Source organism: Anomaloglossus baeobatrachus, chromosome 1 (assembly GCF_048569485.1).
Source record: "Anomaloglossus baeobatrachus isolate aAnoBae1 chromosome 1, aAnoBae1.hap1, whole genome shotgun sequence".
Lineage (NCBI taxonomy): Eukaryota > Metazoa > Chordata > Amphibia > Anura > Aromobatidae > Anomaloglossus > Anomaloglossus baeobatrachus.
Genome location: NC_134353.1, coordinates 257,391,702 through 257,409,650, shown reverse-complemented (window position 1 = coordinate 257,409,650; position 17,949 = coordinate 257,391,702). Strand labels below are relative to the sequence as shown.

Sequence of the window (17,949 nt, the reverse complement as noted above, 5' to 3'; positions counted from 1 at the left end):
TCTCACAGTCTGTCGGTCATTTTCCCCTCCTCTCTCATACTCACCGTTCCCCCGATCTCCGGCGCGGCGCTGCACGGCATTCACACTGCTGCGGCGGCTTTTACTATTTTGAAAAAGCCGGCCGCTCATTAAACCATTTCGTATTCCCTGCTTTCACTGCCCACAGGCGCCTATGATTGGTTGCAGTGAGACACGCCCCCACGCTGAGTGACAGATGTCTCACTGCACCCAATCGCAGCAGCCGGTGGGCGGGTCTATACTGTGCAGTGAAATAAATAATTAAAAAAAACGGCGTGCGGTCCCCCCAATTTTAATACCAGCCAGATAAAGCCATACGGCTGAAGGCTGTTATTCTCAGGATGGGGAGGTCCACGTTATGGGGAGCCCCCCAGCCTAACAATATCACTCAGCAGCCGCCCAGAATTGCCGCAGACATTAGATGCGACAGTTCTGGGACTGTACCCGGCTCTTCCCAATTTGCCCTGGTGCGTTGGCAAATCGGGGTAATAAGGAGTTATTGGCAGCCCATAGCTGCCAATAAGTCCTAGATTAATCATGTCAGGCGTCTCCCCGAGATACCTTCCATGATTAATCTGTAAATTACAGTAAATACACACATACCCGAAAAAATCCTTTATTAGAAATAAAAAACACAAACAAATTCCCTCATCACCAATTTAATAAGCCCCAAAAAGCCCTCCATGTCCGGCATAATCCACGGACCTCCAGCGTCGCTTCCAGCTCTGCTGCATGGAGGTGACAGGAGCAGCAGAAGACACAGCCGCTCCGGTCACCTCCACACAGCAACTGAAGACAGCCGCGCGATCGGCTGAGCTGTCACTGAGGTTACCCGCTGTCACTGGATCCAGCGATGGCCGCGGGTAACCTCAGTGACAACTCAGCTGATCGCGCTACTCACCGCCGCTCCTGTCAGCTCCACGCAGCAACTGAGGTGAGTAGCGCGATCAGCTGAGCTGTCACTGAGGTTACCCGCGGCCACCGCTGGATCCAGCTGATCGCGCTCCTAAACTCAGTGACAGCTCAGCTGATCGCGCTACTAACCTCAGTTGCTGCGTGGAGGTGACAGGAGCGGCGGTGTCTGCTGCAGCTCCGGTCACCTCCATGCAGCAGAGCTGGAAGCGACGCTGGAGGTCCGTGGCCTATGCCGGACATGGAGGGCTTTTTGGGGCTGATTAAATTGGTGATGAGGGAATTTGTTTGTGTTTTTTATTTCTAATGATTTTTTCGGGTGTGTGTGTTTTTATTTACTGTAATTTACAGATTAATCATGTAAGGTATCTCGGGGAGATGCCCGACATGATTAATCTAGGACTTATTGGCAGCTATGGGCTGCCAATAACTCCTTATTACCCCGATTTACCAACGCACCAGGGCACATCGGGAAGAGCCGGGTACAGTCCCAGAACTGTCGCATATAATGTATGCGGCAATTCTGGGCGGCTGCTGACTGATATTGTTAGGCTGGGGTGCTCCCCATAACGTGGAGCTCCCCATCCTGAGAATACCAGCCTTCAGCCGTATGGCTTTATCTGGCTGGTATTAAAATTGGGGGGGGACCGCACGCCGGTTTTTTTAATCATGTAATTATTTATTTCACTGCACAGTATAGACCCGCCCACCGGCTGCTGTGATTGGGTGCAGTGAGACACCTGTCACTCAGCGTGGGGGGCGTGTCTCACTGCAGCCAATCATAGGCGCCTGTGGGCGGGGAAAGCAGGGAATACGAAATTGTTTAATGAGCGGCCGGCTTTTTCAAAATAGTAAAAGCCGTCGCAGCAGTGTGAATGCCGTGCAGCGCTGCGCCGGGGATCGGTGAGTATGAGAGAGGGCTGCTCACTTCAGTCACTCAGGGGATTAGCGGTCACCGATGAGCCATTCACGGGTGACCGCTAATCAGGACGCGACACAGACAGAGCCGCAGCATGACCATGAAGTCTGGTGAAGTTCCCCCGAGTTCATTCTGATCGTGCGGCTCTGTCTGTGTCTGCTGTCATCTGACATTCAGCTCTGCTACTTGGCTGTCTGTGTCTGCTGTCAGCGGCCATGTAGCAGAGCTGAATGGCAGATGACATAGTAAAAAATACGCATTACACATGCATTACACACGCTAGTAAAATCATTAATTTATTCCGAAAAAGCATCGCACTTGCGTTGCACTCGCACCTAACATGAACTAAAATCAGCCGAGTTTTTTTCAGCCAACTCGGACCGATTTTACTCGCATAGATGTGTTTCCAGCCTTACACAGAGGTGCAGGAGAAAGGCGGAACCCACCAACCTATTCTGGGAGAAGCTGCAGCCGGCTGCGGGCCCCGTTCATCACCCCGTTTGGTTTACCAGAGACTCCGGTGTCTTGTGTCATAGTGAGTACACTAGTGCCTTCGGGCCGCGCACCGCACCGCAACACTTCACCCTGCACCCCGGCCCTAGCCCAAGTCGACGCGTGTAGCGCCAACTCCCTTGCAGAGCGACGTGACCCCCGGGTCCATGAGAGGCTCGAGCCACCACCCTTAGTACAAACACGGATCCGAGCGGCTCGGCACACTTCCAGGTCCCTGGGGGGTAGGCCCTGCATCTTTGTCAGGATGTAGTACCTAGTAGTGCCCTGAAGGATAGATAGATATAAAATAAATAAATATATATATGTATATATAATATATATATATATATATATATATATATATATATAATTATACACACACAAATATACATATAATATTTTAGGGACCAAAGGTATTCTATTTTGCTATGGAGATAGTGGATTCCTACCCTCCAGCCATGGTGTGTTGTGAGAGTAAAGTAAAATGCCCAAAGGATAAAACAGATATTGGTGACTTTCTGGTCTGTATTCAATTTCACCAGGAAGAAAACCAGGTGATTTCCAAGTACTGTAGTCATTTACATTTTACAAGCAAATGATATTGTTGCATTGTTGTTTTTTGCTGGTCTTCATTAAGGGGATAGTTGTATAATTTGTCTGGATTTTATTAACCTTTTACTGAAAATATTAAACCTACATACCCGCTTTTTTTTCATATAGAGAATGTGTACACTAAACATACAATAAAAAAAACAGAACGAGCCTTGTGTATTTTGCAGATGTCCTCCATAACCACCACATTCTGGTTTTCATTTTATCAGTACAGTGATGACTTAACTCTTTGGTCTTGGCAATGCCTTATTTTTTTTTATCTCTACTGTATAAGGATGAACTTTTGGGCTTTGCCTGCTATCAGAGTGGCACGGTTTCTGGAAATTAAAAAAACCTTATTAAAGGTGTAGAGGCTCTGGAATGACGTGAACAAGATACTTCTTTACCTGCAAATGTGTCGCCAGGGGTTAAGGGGATACCCAGAACCGGGCCAAGGGTCGCTTCTGGAAAGGGTATCACGGTGTCGTGACCCGGTCTGTGCTCCCTGGTTCCACAATAAAAAGGGGGGTTATGTTCGTGACGCCACCCGTGGAATGTGATCAGAGATGACCACCGCTGCTGCAGAACCTCCGGGGTGATGGAAGGCAGCTTGAGATGGGACGGCTCCCCACGGGTAGAGCCTTTTCCCCGGGGCAGTGTGTTAGTCTATGGGGGGAGTGCAGGACACGAGCACAATAAACAGGCAGACTCACGGTTTTGCAGTTTCTTTGTCCTTTACTGATGATGGTATTCAGCAGAGTACTGTCCACGGAGTCTGTGAGGGGTTCAGGGCTTCTCCCACCCAGCCGGGCCGTTTTGGCTTCCTTGCCTGCACTGTGTGTCTGTGGCCCTGCTGATGTGTGAACTATGCAGCCGGCTCTGTTTCTGCTCTGCTCCTAGGTACCGACCTGACAGGCAACTCGAGTCCTTACTTGTATGTTCCTGAACTCTGCGTTTGTTGCTTGTGTCTGTGGTACAGATAGAGAATGTGGAATCCTCACTTCTCTGGTGTTCACTGTGCAGTATGTAACCTGCAGTCTCGGATCCAGCATCCGTTCTGTGTGCTCCACTGGGATGAGCAAAGTAATGCTCTGTCTCCCAGGAATGTTCCTCTGTGTACGCTTTCTCCTTTCCTCAGACCCTCAGCTAGGCCTGGAATTGGTCAGTGGATCCTGAGGTGAGCTCAAGCCAGCTTCCAACCTGCAGATCCTTCCTTCTCAGTGCTCTGCTCTGCACCGAGCTTCCAAACTGAAACTACTTCTGACCATTTCCTCCCCCCCAGCAGAATGTACAGGGAAGCAGCTTGGTCTCCCCCTTCTGGCCAGGAGGTCTTGGTGTTGTGTGTGGGGAGTTAACCCTTTGTGTTGTTACTGTGGCAACCCTGGGGTGCCACATTCCCCCTTAGTGAAGAACAGTACTCCGGGACTGTGAAACAAACAAACAAGTTATCACAACAATTATATATATACAGAGTCTCAAAAGGAAAAAATACAAAAACCTTAAAGCTCAAAAAGAGTCCAAAATGTTCAAAAATATATAAGTGTTCATACAGTATAGTCTCTGTAGGTACTGGGCTTTTGGTCTTAACGTTGCAATTAAATAAACATTTCAATCAACAAACACTTCTTAAAGGTGTCTCTACTCTGGTCATAAGTGCAGTAGACCTCACGGCCCTCGGGCCACCAACATGTGATCAAGTTGTAACTCTCCGCGCTGCCACCTTATACCACTCTTCTCTCACCTTTTCTGTACACTAAACTGTTACGGTTTTTCATATAAACATTATAACATATGTACATTTTATATGCAATTCCACATTAGTTTTTATATCTTGCTGGTATCTGACCCTGAGTACTACGCTGTGACCTGCGTACTGCTGTTGTACTGGGTGTACTTAGCATAATGGTGTGGGTGGAAGTGTACCTATTTGGTGTTTCTGGTACTTGTGAGGATGGGGGGCTGACTGTAGGACTGGCAAGCTCACTGGGACCAGGAATCTGTTCTTCCTCTACGGTTTCAACTTCCAGTTCTTCATGTCTTGGGACTTCTTGTGGTATGGATTCTGATGTTGGTTCCACCACTTGAGGGAAGGCGATCATTGGGACTACTACTGCTCCATGGTAATTTGGCCATGTTTTTGGGAAATCTCCTAAGACTGTATGGAATACATCTTCTTCCTTCTTGACAGGTTGTACCTGTATGGGTAAGGTGACTTCTGGTGTTTTCAGGGTTTCAGGACACGGTTTGAGTTGATCTCTTGACACGACAGCTGATGTCCTTCCTTCATCCTTACTGATGAGACACACTTTGGGATTATCCATACTGGATGGCAAGACTGTATATGGGGTGGTTTCCCACTGATTATCCAATTTGTTTGTGCGCCGTTTCCTCTTGAGAACTTGGTCACCAGGTTGCAATGGGGTTGCTAGAGCATGCTGGTTGAAGGTTCTCTCCTGTCTTCCCCTAGCTTGTTGGAGACTTTTCTCTACGCACTCTTGTACTTGGCGATACTGCTGCTGACGTAGGGTATCCCAATTGGATTCTTGAACTTCCGCATCTGGCTTCAGAATTCCCATATCTAAATCAATTGGCAGTTTACCGGGCCTTGCACGCATGAGGTAAGCGGGGGTGCAGTTTGTAGAACTCACCGGGACATGATTGTACAAGTCCACCAAGTCTGGCAATTTCTCTGGCCATTGATTTCTTTCTGACTCTGGTAAGGTCTTCAACAGGTCAATCACAATATGGTTCATCTTCTCACATATGCCATTTGTTTGGGGATGGTATGCTGTTGTGCGAATCTTTTTACAGCCATACATGTTGCAGAATTCTTGGAAAATCTGTGATTCAAAAGCTGGACCTTGATCTGCAAGGACTTGTTCTGGGTAACCATGGGGTCTGCAAAAGTACGTCTGGAATGCTTTAGCTGCTGTTCTAGCTGTAAGGTCTTTCACGGGTACCACCACTAAGAAGCGTGAGTAATGTTCCACGATGGTTAAGGCATAGACATAGCCAGACCGGCTTGGTGACAACTTGACGTGGTCTAATGCAACTAGCTCGAGTGGTTGCTTGGTTACTATGGACTGGAGTGGAGCTCTCTGGTTCTGTTGATCCTTTCTTCTGAGGTTGCACGGTCCGCATTTTCTACACCAATCTTCAATTGATTTTCTCATGCCAACCCAGTAGAATCTTTCTCTTAAGAGCACTTCCAACTTTTTCCAACCAAAATGACCAGCACCGTCGTGGTAAGCTTCCAGAACCATCTTGACGTCTCTCTTGGGCACAATGATCTGCCAGACCAACTCATGTGTTTTTGGATTGGTGTGCCTTCTACAGAGCTTCCCTTGGTACAGGAACAATTTACCTCTCTCCTTCCAGAGATGTTGCGTCTCAGCTGGGTCATTCTGATTAGGGTAAGCACCTTGTTGTGTAAGCAGTTCTTTCACTAGCTTCACAGCTGGATCGCTGTCTTGTGTGTCAGCCCATCCGTGGTGTGCTAATGGGTTGAGAGTTGCCTGCTGTTGTTTTTGGTAGACACTCGGTTGGTACTGTCCCACCTTAGGACGGTGAAAGGCCGGCAGCTCAATTTCTTCCAGTCCCTCAGGTTCCTCTTCCACGTTCCCCGAGTGTGGCATCCGGGATAAGGCATCTGCATTCCCATTCTTGTGGCCTGCCCTGTACTTGATGACAAAGTTGTAGTTTGACAGTCGGGCTATCCATCGCTGTTCCAGCGCACCTAATTTTGCAGAGTCCAGGTGGGTCAACGGATTGTTGTCAGTAAAGATGGTAAATTCTGCAGCTGCCAAGTAGTGTTTGAAACGCTCTGTTACAGCCCAAACTACTGCCAGTAGTTCTAACTTGAAGGAGCTGTAATTCTCTGGGTTTCTTTCTGTAGGCCGGAGCTTCCTGCTTGCAAAAGCAATAACTTTCTCCTTGCCTTCCTGCTTTTGAGACAATACGGCTCCCAGTCCTACGTTGCTGGCATCCGTGTACAAAATGAAGGGTTGATGGTAATCTGGATATGCCAGGATCTCTTCTCCTGTCAGTGCCCACTTCAACTTCTTAAAGGACTCTTCTCTCTCATCACTCCACTGGAAAGGAGGATTTCGGGCTGCAGACTTCTTTGACTGTCCTACCAGGATGTCTTGTAGGGGAGCTGCTAGCTTCGTGAACCCTTTTATAAATCTTCTATAGTAGCCTACCAGTCCCAGGAATTGCCTCACCTCTTTCACGCTGGTGGGTCTCGGCCAATCTCTGATCACGGTAACTTTTTCAGGATCTGGTGCTACCCCTTCTGAGCTCACGACATGTCCCAGGTACTGTACCCTTGGCTTTAGAAGGTGACACTTGGATGGCTTGATTTTCATGCCGTATCCGGATAAGGCTTCAAACACTTCTGCCAGGTCTTGTAGATGCTGTTCATAGGTCTTGGAGTAGACTATGACGTCATCCAGGTACAGGAGGACAGTTTCAAAGTTCTTATGTCCTAGGCAGCACTCCATCAGTCGCTGGAAGGTTCCAGGTGCGTTGCAGAGTCCAAACGGCATACAATTGAACTCACAGAGGCCCATCGGCGTGGTGAATGCTGTCTTCTCCTTATCAGCCTCTGCCACAGGAACTTGCCAATACCCACTAGTCAGATCTAGGGTGGAAAAGTAAGTAGCGGATTTTAATGCAGCCAATGACTCTTCTATCCTAGGTAATGGGTATGCATCCTTGTGTGTAATGCGGTTGATCTGTCTGTAGTCTACACACATCCTCATGGTCCCATCTTTTTTCTTAACTAGCACTAGTGGGGCTGCCCAGGGGCTACAACTGTCTCTTATTACCCCTGCTTCTTTCATTTCTTTGAGCATGTCTTTGGCGCATTGGTAGTGAGCTGGTGGTACTGGTCTATACCTCTCCTTTATGGGTGGATGGTTACCTGTGGGTATAGTGTGCTCTACCCCTTTGATCTGCCCAAAGTCTAATGGGTGTTTGCTGAATATTTGTTCATATTCTTTCACTACCCTGTATACTCCATGCTTTTGATGGGAGGGTGTAGAATTGGTACCTACATGTAGCTTTTGGCACCAATCCTCCAGCTTTCCCTCTGAGCCATTGTCTTCCGCCTGACTTGACGGCTTCAAGGGCTCAACGGTGGTGATGGCGTTGTTATCAACCGTATATAGCTTAGCCATGGTAGCATACTTTGGTAGGGTGACCTCATCTTCCCCACAATTTAGAAGGCGTATTGGCACTCTCCCCCTGTGTACCTCAACTATTCCTCTGGCCGTCAGTACAGTGGGCCTACTGTCTGAGTACACGGGTTCTACCAGGGCCTGATAGTCTCGCCCTCTGATGCCTATTGCGGCTCTACACCAGACCAGCATTTCTGTTTTGGGAGGAATTACAATAGGTATTGGGTCACTTACCCTTGCACTGCCAATTTCACCTCCTGACATTTCTACCTGCTGCTTCAGCATCAAGGCTTTAATTTCCTTCTGCAGGAGTCTCTGTTGCCCAGGTTTGGCAGTCTCGACGATCTGCTGCAAGACAGTAATTACCTCTGCAAAACAATTTTCAATTACATTCATTCCTAGCAGCATAGTTGGTTCACGTTCTCGTCGGTCAACATCAACAATGATAATACCCTGATTCTGCAATTCTACTCTCCCAATCTTAATGGTCATTTCTCTGAAACCAACCTGTGGTACTAATTCACCATTGCTAGCCCATATATTCAATGCAACATTAGATGGACCACTGCTAACGTCTGAATCAGCCCAGTACCTCTTATAAAGGACATGCGGAATTGATGATATTTGGGAACCAGTGTCCAGCAAGGCGTTGAGCGGAATGCCATCCAGCACGATGGGGATGACTGGACGTCCCCCCACATACTTGTCGTGCCAGGGTGAAGGACCTTGAGAGTTCATTCCTGAGGAGCGGCCCGCCTCCCCAGGGCATCCCCATTTAAAGCACATTCACGGGCAAAGTGACCTGGCTCATTGCAACGGCGGCAAATGGGCTGTCCATCCGGCTGGTAGCGGTCGCTGGGTCGTCCTCTCGTCGCTTGGTATCTCCTAGGCCTCATCCATGGGACATCCTCCTTGCTGGTCGCCAGCTCAATCTTGGGTGCAGACTTGGATCCACGCAGCTCCTGGACGATTCTAGCCATGGAAGCAACGGTGTCTGTAAGGGCTTCAAGCTTTTGATGTAGAGCCTCATTAGTGATCGGCTCCAGGTGGTTACCAACAGCCGCTGACATGGCCGATGTCACCGGCACTACTGGCTGCTGGGGTGCCACTGTAAGGTGTTGAACAGAGTCTATATCCTGCGGCTCCTCCACCTGCTGGAGGCGGATGGCTCTATCCTTTAGCTGGGCAAATGTTAGCCCTGGATCCTGGATCACCATCATGCTCAGTTGTCCCCGGTGGGAAGGGGATGAGAGTCCATCCAGGAATTGGTCTATCAGCAGCTTATCTGCTCCAGGGGCTAAGGCAGGTTCTGCTAATTTAAGTGCTCTGAGCGCCTCCTGTAAGTTTAAGGCAAAGTCTCTTGCGCTCTCTCTAGGTTTTTGCTTGCATCCAAAGAACCTCATTTTAGCCCGGCTGCCAGCAGCGGATTCAAAAGCTGCTTTTAGTCCAGCTATTATATGCTCTACAGTGTCCTTTGCATCATCCAGCCAGGATGTAGCCTCCCGCTGGGCATTGCCGGTTAACTGTCCCATAAGCATACCAACACGCTGAGCTTCTGTCAGGGGGTACATGCTGTAGTAGATTTTTAGCTTTCCGATAAAGTCATTAAGTGTGTTGGGCTCGCCTGAGTACTGCGGCAGCCACACTGCACCCGGGGTGTACGGCATCAGGAACGGCATGATAGGTGCCGCTGCACCGCCGGGTACAACAGCGTCTCCCTGCTGCGACATCTTTGCGCCCCCTTAGTTAATTTCACCAGTCTTCTTGACAGCAAGCCTGGGACACTTTTCTGCGTTTTCGTTCGGGTCGCAGCACCGAGCGCACCTCCTCTGCAAGCGGTGGGCGGAGTCTTAGTTTAGGAGCGATGTTTTCCCGCGCGTAGCAGGTAATGGCGTGATTAAATATGGCGCCTGGAAAATTTTACCAATGATGTTTTTGGATTTTTCCAGGTATCTTTGCAAAGTTTAAAGTCCGTTCTTTGTTGCAACAATTCACAGTTCAAGTCTTTTATGCGATGCAATAAGTCTTTACAGGCACACGTCACCCGGGTTGCAGCCGGGTCCAGTCCGCATCCTGTTCGTGACGCCAAAGTTGTGTCGCCAGGGGTTAAGGGGATACCCAGAACCGGGCCAAGGGTCGCTTCTGGAAAGGGTATCACGGTGTCGTGACCCGGTCTGTGCTCCCTGGTTCCACAATAAAAAGGGGGGTTATGTTCGTGACGCCACCCGTGGAATGTGATCAGAGATGACCACCGCTGCTGCAGAACCTCCGGGGTGATGGAAGGCAGCTTGAGATGGGACGGCTCCCCACGGGTAGAGCCTTTTCCCCGGGGCAGTGTGTTAGTCTATGGGGGGAGTGCAGGACACGAGCACAATAAACAGGCAGACTCACGGTTTTGCAGTTTCTTTGTCCTTTACTGATGATGGTATTCAGCAGAGTACTGTCCACGGAGTCTGTGAGGGGTTCAGGGCTTCTCCCACCCAGCCGGGCCGTTTTGGCTTCCTTGCCTGCACTGTGTGTCTGTGGCCCTGCTGATGTGTGAACTATGCAGCCGGCTCTGTTTCTGCTCTGCTCCTAGGTACCGACCTGACAGGCAACTCGAGTCCTTACTTGTATGTTCCTGAACTCTGCGTTTGTTGCTTGTGTCTGTGGTACAGATAGAGAATGTGGAATCCTCACTTCTCTGGTGTTCACTGTGCAGTATGTAACCTGCAGTCTCGGATCCAGCATCCGTTCTGTGTGCTCCACTGGGATGAGCAAAGTAATGCTCTGTCTCCCAGGAATGTTCCTCTGTGTACGCTTTCTCCTTTCCTCAGACCCTCAGCTAGGCCTGGAATTGGTCAGTGGATCCTGAGGTGAGCTCAAGCCAGCTTCCAACCTGCAGATCCTTCCTTCTCAGTGCTCTGCTCTGCACCGAGCTTCCAAACTGAAACTACTTCTGACCATTTCCTCCCCCCCAGCAGAATGTACAGGGAAGCAGCTTGGTCTCCCCCTTCTGGCCAGGAGGTCTTGGTGTTGTGTGTGGGGAGTTAACCCTTTGTGTTGTTACTGTGGCAACCCTGGGGTGCCACACAAACACTGCAGACAAAATGTATTATTTTCACTCCAATATGGGAACCACCAACTCCAGCATTTTGTTTTGCTTTTAGCGCTGGAGTCGTGCTTTAAAGGGAACCTATCAAGTCGCATATGTGTCGCCCAGGGAATGAGGTACTCTGTCCCGGGCAGAATATACAGTTAGGGGGTGTCACTTTGGTGGCCGTTGTCCGGTTCCGTGCCCTGGGCCTCTTTTGTAAGGCGAGTATTTACAGGGGAGATAAGAGTTAATGTTCATGTGACGCATCCTGCGGGTTGCGGTTATGATTGTGCAACCGCGGCTGCTTAGGTGGGTAATCACAGGGCTGGTGGTAGTGGCAGCTGTGATGGTAGGCCCTCCGCAGGTAGTGCTGAGCCTGGGAGATGTACGGTGCAATATTCAGCGAGACCAGTCCGTGGATTGTATTTAACGGTCTTTACTCACTTTGGACCCTGGACGGCTGGTTCCGGTCCCTGTATTGCCAGTGCCAGATAGTGACTCTGTTGCTCTGTCTCAGCACTCTGTGTAGTTGAGACCCCGAAACTTGAAACTTTGGGGGTCTGACTGTCCCTTGTTTGGTGGGTGCAGTCCCTCTCTCTCTCCGTGCGGCGGGCAGTGTGGACCCTGTGGGGAGGTATGTGTCCGAACCCCAATCCTTATGGTACTGCTGATGCCCCCAGATCTGTAGGTCAGTGAGACCCGTGGAGGTACCCTCACCGTGCAGGTAATTGCCAGGCCGTATGAAACTGGCGCCTGACCTAGGGCCCTGTGCTCCATACGTGCCCAGGTTCCAGTGGTGCTCCCTCGTACCGTCCCTGGGGTCTTGACTCCTGCCCAGAGGTACTCGCTTACCCTATGCTGTCAACCTGATTCACGGACCCAACTAGAGGCACGTCTAGTCCCTGGGTTCGCTTTGCCCACTGGTTAGCCCTCCCATTATCTGACTAACCCTTTGAGCCCTGGTGTGAGTGGCAACTGGGATTGTTAGGCGTGTGTTGCTGTTGCTGGCACTGGTGTTACAGGTCCCAGGGGGTAGGTCCTGCATCCCCGAGAGGATGCAGTTCCCTGTAATGCCCTGAGTGGCTCATGGGTGCTACACATATGCCCTCCAACCTAGCAGCATCAATCCTTCTATGCCCAAATTCCCTTCCTAACCAGCCCTGTATAATGCTATTCGCTAATCTGAATGTTTAATTGGCATTAGTTCCACCGCCTAGTCACGCCTGTGGGCGTGATAGCATGACTTTACAATAAGCTGGCTTCCCCGCCAGCTAATGGATATCTCGCACATGTACGTGGCTTATTTTGGCAGCGTTGGTGCTTTTCAGAAGCAGGGGGTGGGGGGGGGCGCTTCTTGCCGAATTAGGCGCAGGGTACATGACCAGAAGTTCAGAAGACAGCTCACATACACGTTTTCTGAACTGCGAAAATGAAGCCGTGCACATGTGCAACATTTCCAGTAGCTAGTGGTGACGCTGGCTCCTGGAAGTCCTGTTATCGCGCCCACAGGGGCACGATAACATGGAAAGTGGGACGACTAGTTTGGAGAGCTAAGGCCCCATCATCTAGTCAAGGCTTTGATTAGCATAGGAAAGTGAGATTTCGAAGTCTTCTTTTTTTAAACATTCATATTAGTGAATAGCATTACACAGGCCTGGTTAGGGAGGGAATTAGAGCATACAGATCTCAATTCTGCTGGGTTAGAGGGCATTGGGGACCTGACAGATTCCTTTTCCATCCAAGTCCCCTACCCACAATCTCATACTCACCTGCTGTTGTTTACTTCAATTTTCGGTGTCGCTCCTGTCCTGTGGCGCCATCTTGTGCCTGTAACGTCTGACTGGCAGGATGTCATAAGTTGGGTCACCAGTGCTCAGTACAAGTCTGTAAAAGCCAGAACGAGGCTAGATCGAGGCTCTCATAGACTTGTATTGATGTATGACCTCCAGCTCATTCCATGAAACACTGGAGACAAATCGCCAGAAACTGACCTGAATGGTGGCAGTAACGGAAGAAGACAGCGGCGGGGACAAGGCACTTACATTTAGAGCACCACTCCAGCACTGTAAACTAAAATAACAACAAAAAGTGCTGGAGTAGTGCTTTAAGGCTCACTGAGAAGTGCATCCCCTTTAGGACGTCTCTGATATGGTGTATGGACATGCATGGTCTTCATGAGCCGACCTCTTCAATTTTCATTCACTAAATCAACGTTTTCACATGCATGATCTCTGACCCGTTAGGGTTTCTTGAGGACAGGTTTCAGAAACAGTGGCTTTAAACATCTATGTGCGAAGCTCTAGCAAGGATTGTTTTTCTAGCATCATATATACTGGGTACTTTGGCAAAAGTTCATGTGTCTACCCTGATATGAGTAAATTGTTCCAAATTGTTGGCACCATAGGTCGTTCTGTCTTCATTTAAAATCAATTTGATGTTGATACTTCTCTTGAGTAGACTTTGCTGGCACAGATCTAGATTTGTGGGTGATCCAGATGGTTTAAGACATCATCCTAGTCATCTTAAAGGAAGTATAAATTTTCTCCAACAACAGTACGGGCATAATATATAAAGGACGGGTAAGACAACCTTCCCCTTTGACGTAAATAGGAGTAACTCGTGCGAATAAATTTGGAAAATCGCTAAATATTTCCCGGAAAAGTTAGTCATTCCTGTCCCAATATACGACTTTCTTTGCCTTGCAACACGAGCCACAAGGCTTGTAGTATTTTGTGATATTCTCTTACTAATGTATTATATCTAAGATTACTTAGCCTCTAAAAGCTGCCAAGTTGTCTTGTTTACATGATAAATTTACCGTAATAGCAGCTTTCATTGGTTATTAATGAGTTATAGCGAATTTGTTACTATAAATCTCTTTAATTGTAATGCATAAAAGTATTAATGTGGCATATAAACTAACTCCCAGAGAAAGCGTGTTTATTTTCCAGATTTTAGGAATCTGTGCTCATGATGTTGAGGAGAGCCATAAGATGAAATACTTAATTAACCTCTTGACAAGGCATTGTGGGAAATATGTCGATTTGCCTTACATAATTCAGGTTTCAGATCATATACATGACACAGATATAAAGGTGGCTGTCATTGCCTGTTTCTCCACACCTTGCCTGGAATGCAAAGAATGTCCAGGTGTAAGAAGATACCATATAAGAGAAGACCAACCCAAAGATCAGATGACCTTACAGACCAAACCGTCCAGCATGGATCCACCAGATGACGTCCCTCCCATCACGATCACCATGGATCCATCCAATGATGTCATAGACCCGCCTACAATGACGCCTACCAATCAGCTCATGGACTAATACATTGTTCGACCCACTGACCAATGAACACATCCGGACATGTCCCTTTGCAAGGTTATATCAGAGCAAGCTCCGTTGTAATAAAGCAGAGCATGGGCTGACATCTGTCGAGGAAAGATGAATATCCGACTGTGTCTGATCTCATTTTTCAAGCATGCACTCGATCCACACCAATTAGACCAGGCAGTAGGCAGCTAGTGATCTCTGGTTAAGAGTTCACCTTAACAATGATATTAAAGGAATTGTTGTGTTTGGAAAATCTAATATCCCGTCTTGGGGCATGTGTGCCCCTCACATGGACAGCCTATTGCTTTCTAGGAGCACTATGCTCAGAATTCTTTATTTTCCAATTTGATTGGAAATGAACACTTACTCCAGGGTTTCGCAGACTATATCTGAGCACCAGGGGTGCAAGCAGCAAAATAACCTGAAACCTTTACATTTTTTTTTTCTTTTTAAAAAGAATTGAGAAAATCTAGGAGTGGTCACATCAGTACACAAATGACATAAGGTAGTTGCCGACGCTATTACATATTTTATATTAGGACTTCTTGTGGGTTATGCTCCTATACAAAAGCAAATGAAGTACTAAAAAGACAAAAGACATTTAGCTTTTGCATTTAAAGGGGTTGTCCTTGACCATTATATTTTTTTTTAACCATGGGCTTAAGAATTTACAAGGTGCTGACTACCTGCCTGTTCTGCCCTGCACAGATCTCTGCTGGCACAGTGTCATCACAGTACGCTCCTGCTGGCAATTCTGCAGCCTCCGCTGACCTCACGTTAACAGAGCAGCTGCTTCTCTTCCACTCTGCTCTGTTGATGGGGTATTACTGTTGCTCATGCTGATTGACAGGCAGCGTGGAGCTGGCTGTCAAACTGTAGGGATCGAAATGTTAATGAGCATGACATCGGCAATCACGCCTTGTACACAGAGCAGAGCAGAAGAGGAAGAGCTGCTCTGTTGATATGAAGCGCTAGATTTAGGAGCAGTCCGTGACCACTCTTGACCGGCGTTGGATAGCACAGGCAGGTAGTAAGTAACTACCTGCCTGTCATTTCTTAAGCCCATAGTTAAAAAATAAAATGTTCCTGGACAACCCGCTTAATAGTACGTCAAACATTGATACTAAGTGGCGATTGTTTGTTTGGTACTGTGCGGTTATTCTCGTTCTTTGCTACATTACAATACATCATTTTCTGAATCCCAGTGTTTCCATGTGACGTCTAATTGATTTTTTTTTTTAATGGGAGTAGTGAATGGAAAGCCCAAAATATTTACACCTGCTGTGTAGAAGGAAGACTGGCATTTTGGGGCCAAGCTAGCATTTTCCCCAGGAGTAAGATGCTGCTAGGTTCTTGCGGTTTAGTGCATTTTTTAAGATACCTTTTGAGTATTGTGTGTAGTGCACATACCGAATTATTGTAATATTGTTTTTCTATTTACTATATAATCCACAATTGTCCAGTACAATATATTATTACTCCTTCACCACATGCATTTTATCACATTGGTATAGTTTATCCCTACAGTATAATAGCTGACAATCAAGATGTCTAATCTTCTCCACTAGAATAATCCCAATCCTCCGTTTCATGCCTGTGGCCTGTTCTCCCCAATAATGACAATTCACTAAGTGCAGGGATTGTCAGTGGAGCAGCATTATAGACGCCTGCAGCTTCTAAAGCCATTTTTACATGAAATCTGTCAATCAATAACCCTGTTTGAACTGAATTGATTGAGCCAAGTCGGCTAGGAATGAATCAATTATTCTGTCTGAACTATTCTTTTTAATATGTTAATCCAGTTCAAAGTGGAAAGCCGTTCTAATCAAAAAGGAAACACAATGTAATCTAAGCAGTTCAAAGCACGCACAAAACAATAATACTTGATTTCTGAATCCTGCATGTTAATTTGTGTCTGTCTGTATCTGTTATAATCCCAGTTATCGCAAATGTCTTCTTGCTTTCAGGATACAGTCAGTTTTTACTGTGATCAATAATAACTATTAGCAATACTTGAAGAAATACACTCGTTTATTATTGGTCTTCAATTTAATTATTTCTTTTTTTTGTTTTGTAGGTATTCACATCATATGGTTCCTGGTCCACCAGGTCCACACGCAACTGGAATCCCTCACCCCGCTATTGTCAATCCTCAGGTTAAACAAGAACATCCACACAATGACAATGACTTAATGCATGTGTAAGTATTGCTTCCACTGTAGCATTATGCAGTACCTTCAATAATACAGTTCTGTGCTCAGATGTTATGGCAGGGGTCGGGAACCTTTTTGGCTGAGAGAGCCATGAACACCACATTTTTTAAAATGTGATTCCATAAGAGCCATACTCACCAGGGGGAACTGCAGTGGTGGAGCAGCTCAAAGTCCCAGGAGGTAGGTTAGGCGATGCTGCGGGCACGGAGGATGGTGTGTCACGGCTCAAAAGGGTAAGTGTGCGGAGGGGCGTTGATACTGCTGTGGGCTCATGGGGTGTCACGGCGGCAGGCGCCATTGATCTGCCGATGGGCTGATTTGAATCTCCTGCAGTTGACAAGATCACCTTCAAGAAAATACGGCACATGCGCAGATTGACGCAATGGACTTTAAGAAAATGGCCACGGAGTCCTATCTGGCATGCGCCGCCTCTGCGGCCATTTTCTTGTAGTCGATCTCGTTAACTGTGGGAGATTCAAAGCAGTCAACTGGCTACTGCGGGCTAGCTGCCATGACACCCCACGAGCCCGCAATAACGCTGACCTGCACCACCACTGCCGCTCCAGTAAGCCATGTGCGGTTTGTAAGACTCAACCCCATTTTTCACCCAAAAAAAAAGTGTGTCTTGAATACCGTATTTTCCGGTTTGTATTTTTTTTTTTTTTTTTTTTTTTTTTAAAGATTTTGTCTGCCATCAAAAGAGCTCCATCTGCCTTGCGAGCCATAGGTTCCCGACCCCTGTTTTCTAGTAATATCTGAAATTGTAACATGGTCCCACATCTGCAATGTAAGGGTTCCTTAAGTATTATGGAAACTAAATACAGTCGGCACAGGGCTTTGAAAGAATAAACAAACAAACTTAAATTCTCTTGCCAAAATGCAGTCACTCCTCCACATTTTGTACTGTTTTTCTCGCCAGTCTACTGTATCAACATCCTGAGGAGAAAATTACATGATCACTGCAGTCAATCAATGGTTACTGATTGGCTGCAGTGTCCACATTCTGTACAGGAAGAAACTGCTCAGATAAAATGTAAAGGCTTCAGGTATTTCGCAGGGCAGACCATACAAAGTGTGGAGGAGCACGGAGCTAGACTGGTAGGTGAATGGGTTTTTTCTTTCTTTTTTTTTTTTTCCCTTACATCATCCAAGTTTAACTTTCATAATATCAAGAAACCTTTTTTGAAGTTCGTCATCTTTCGATCTGTGTGACTGT

The 17,949-nt window shown here is 47.4% G+C and overlaps 1 protein-coding gene across 2 annotated transcripts in view; it reads left to right on the top strand.

Moving 5' to 3' along the window:
• Positions 1–17,949, top strand: part of LEF1 (lymphoid enhancer binding factor 1) — a 228,127-nt gene that overhangs the window by 123,712 nt on the left and 86,466 nt on the right. For both annotated transcript variants that reach the window (XM_075349250.1, XM_075349259.1), the window contains exon 6: positions 16,598–16,720. In XM_075349250.1, the coding sequence (XP_075205365.1) occupies positions 16,598–16,720 (123 nt within the window). The remainder of the gene's footprint in view (positions 1–16,597; positions 16,721–17,949) is intronic.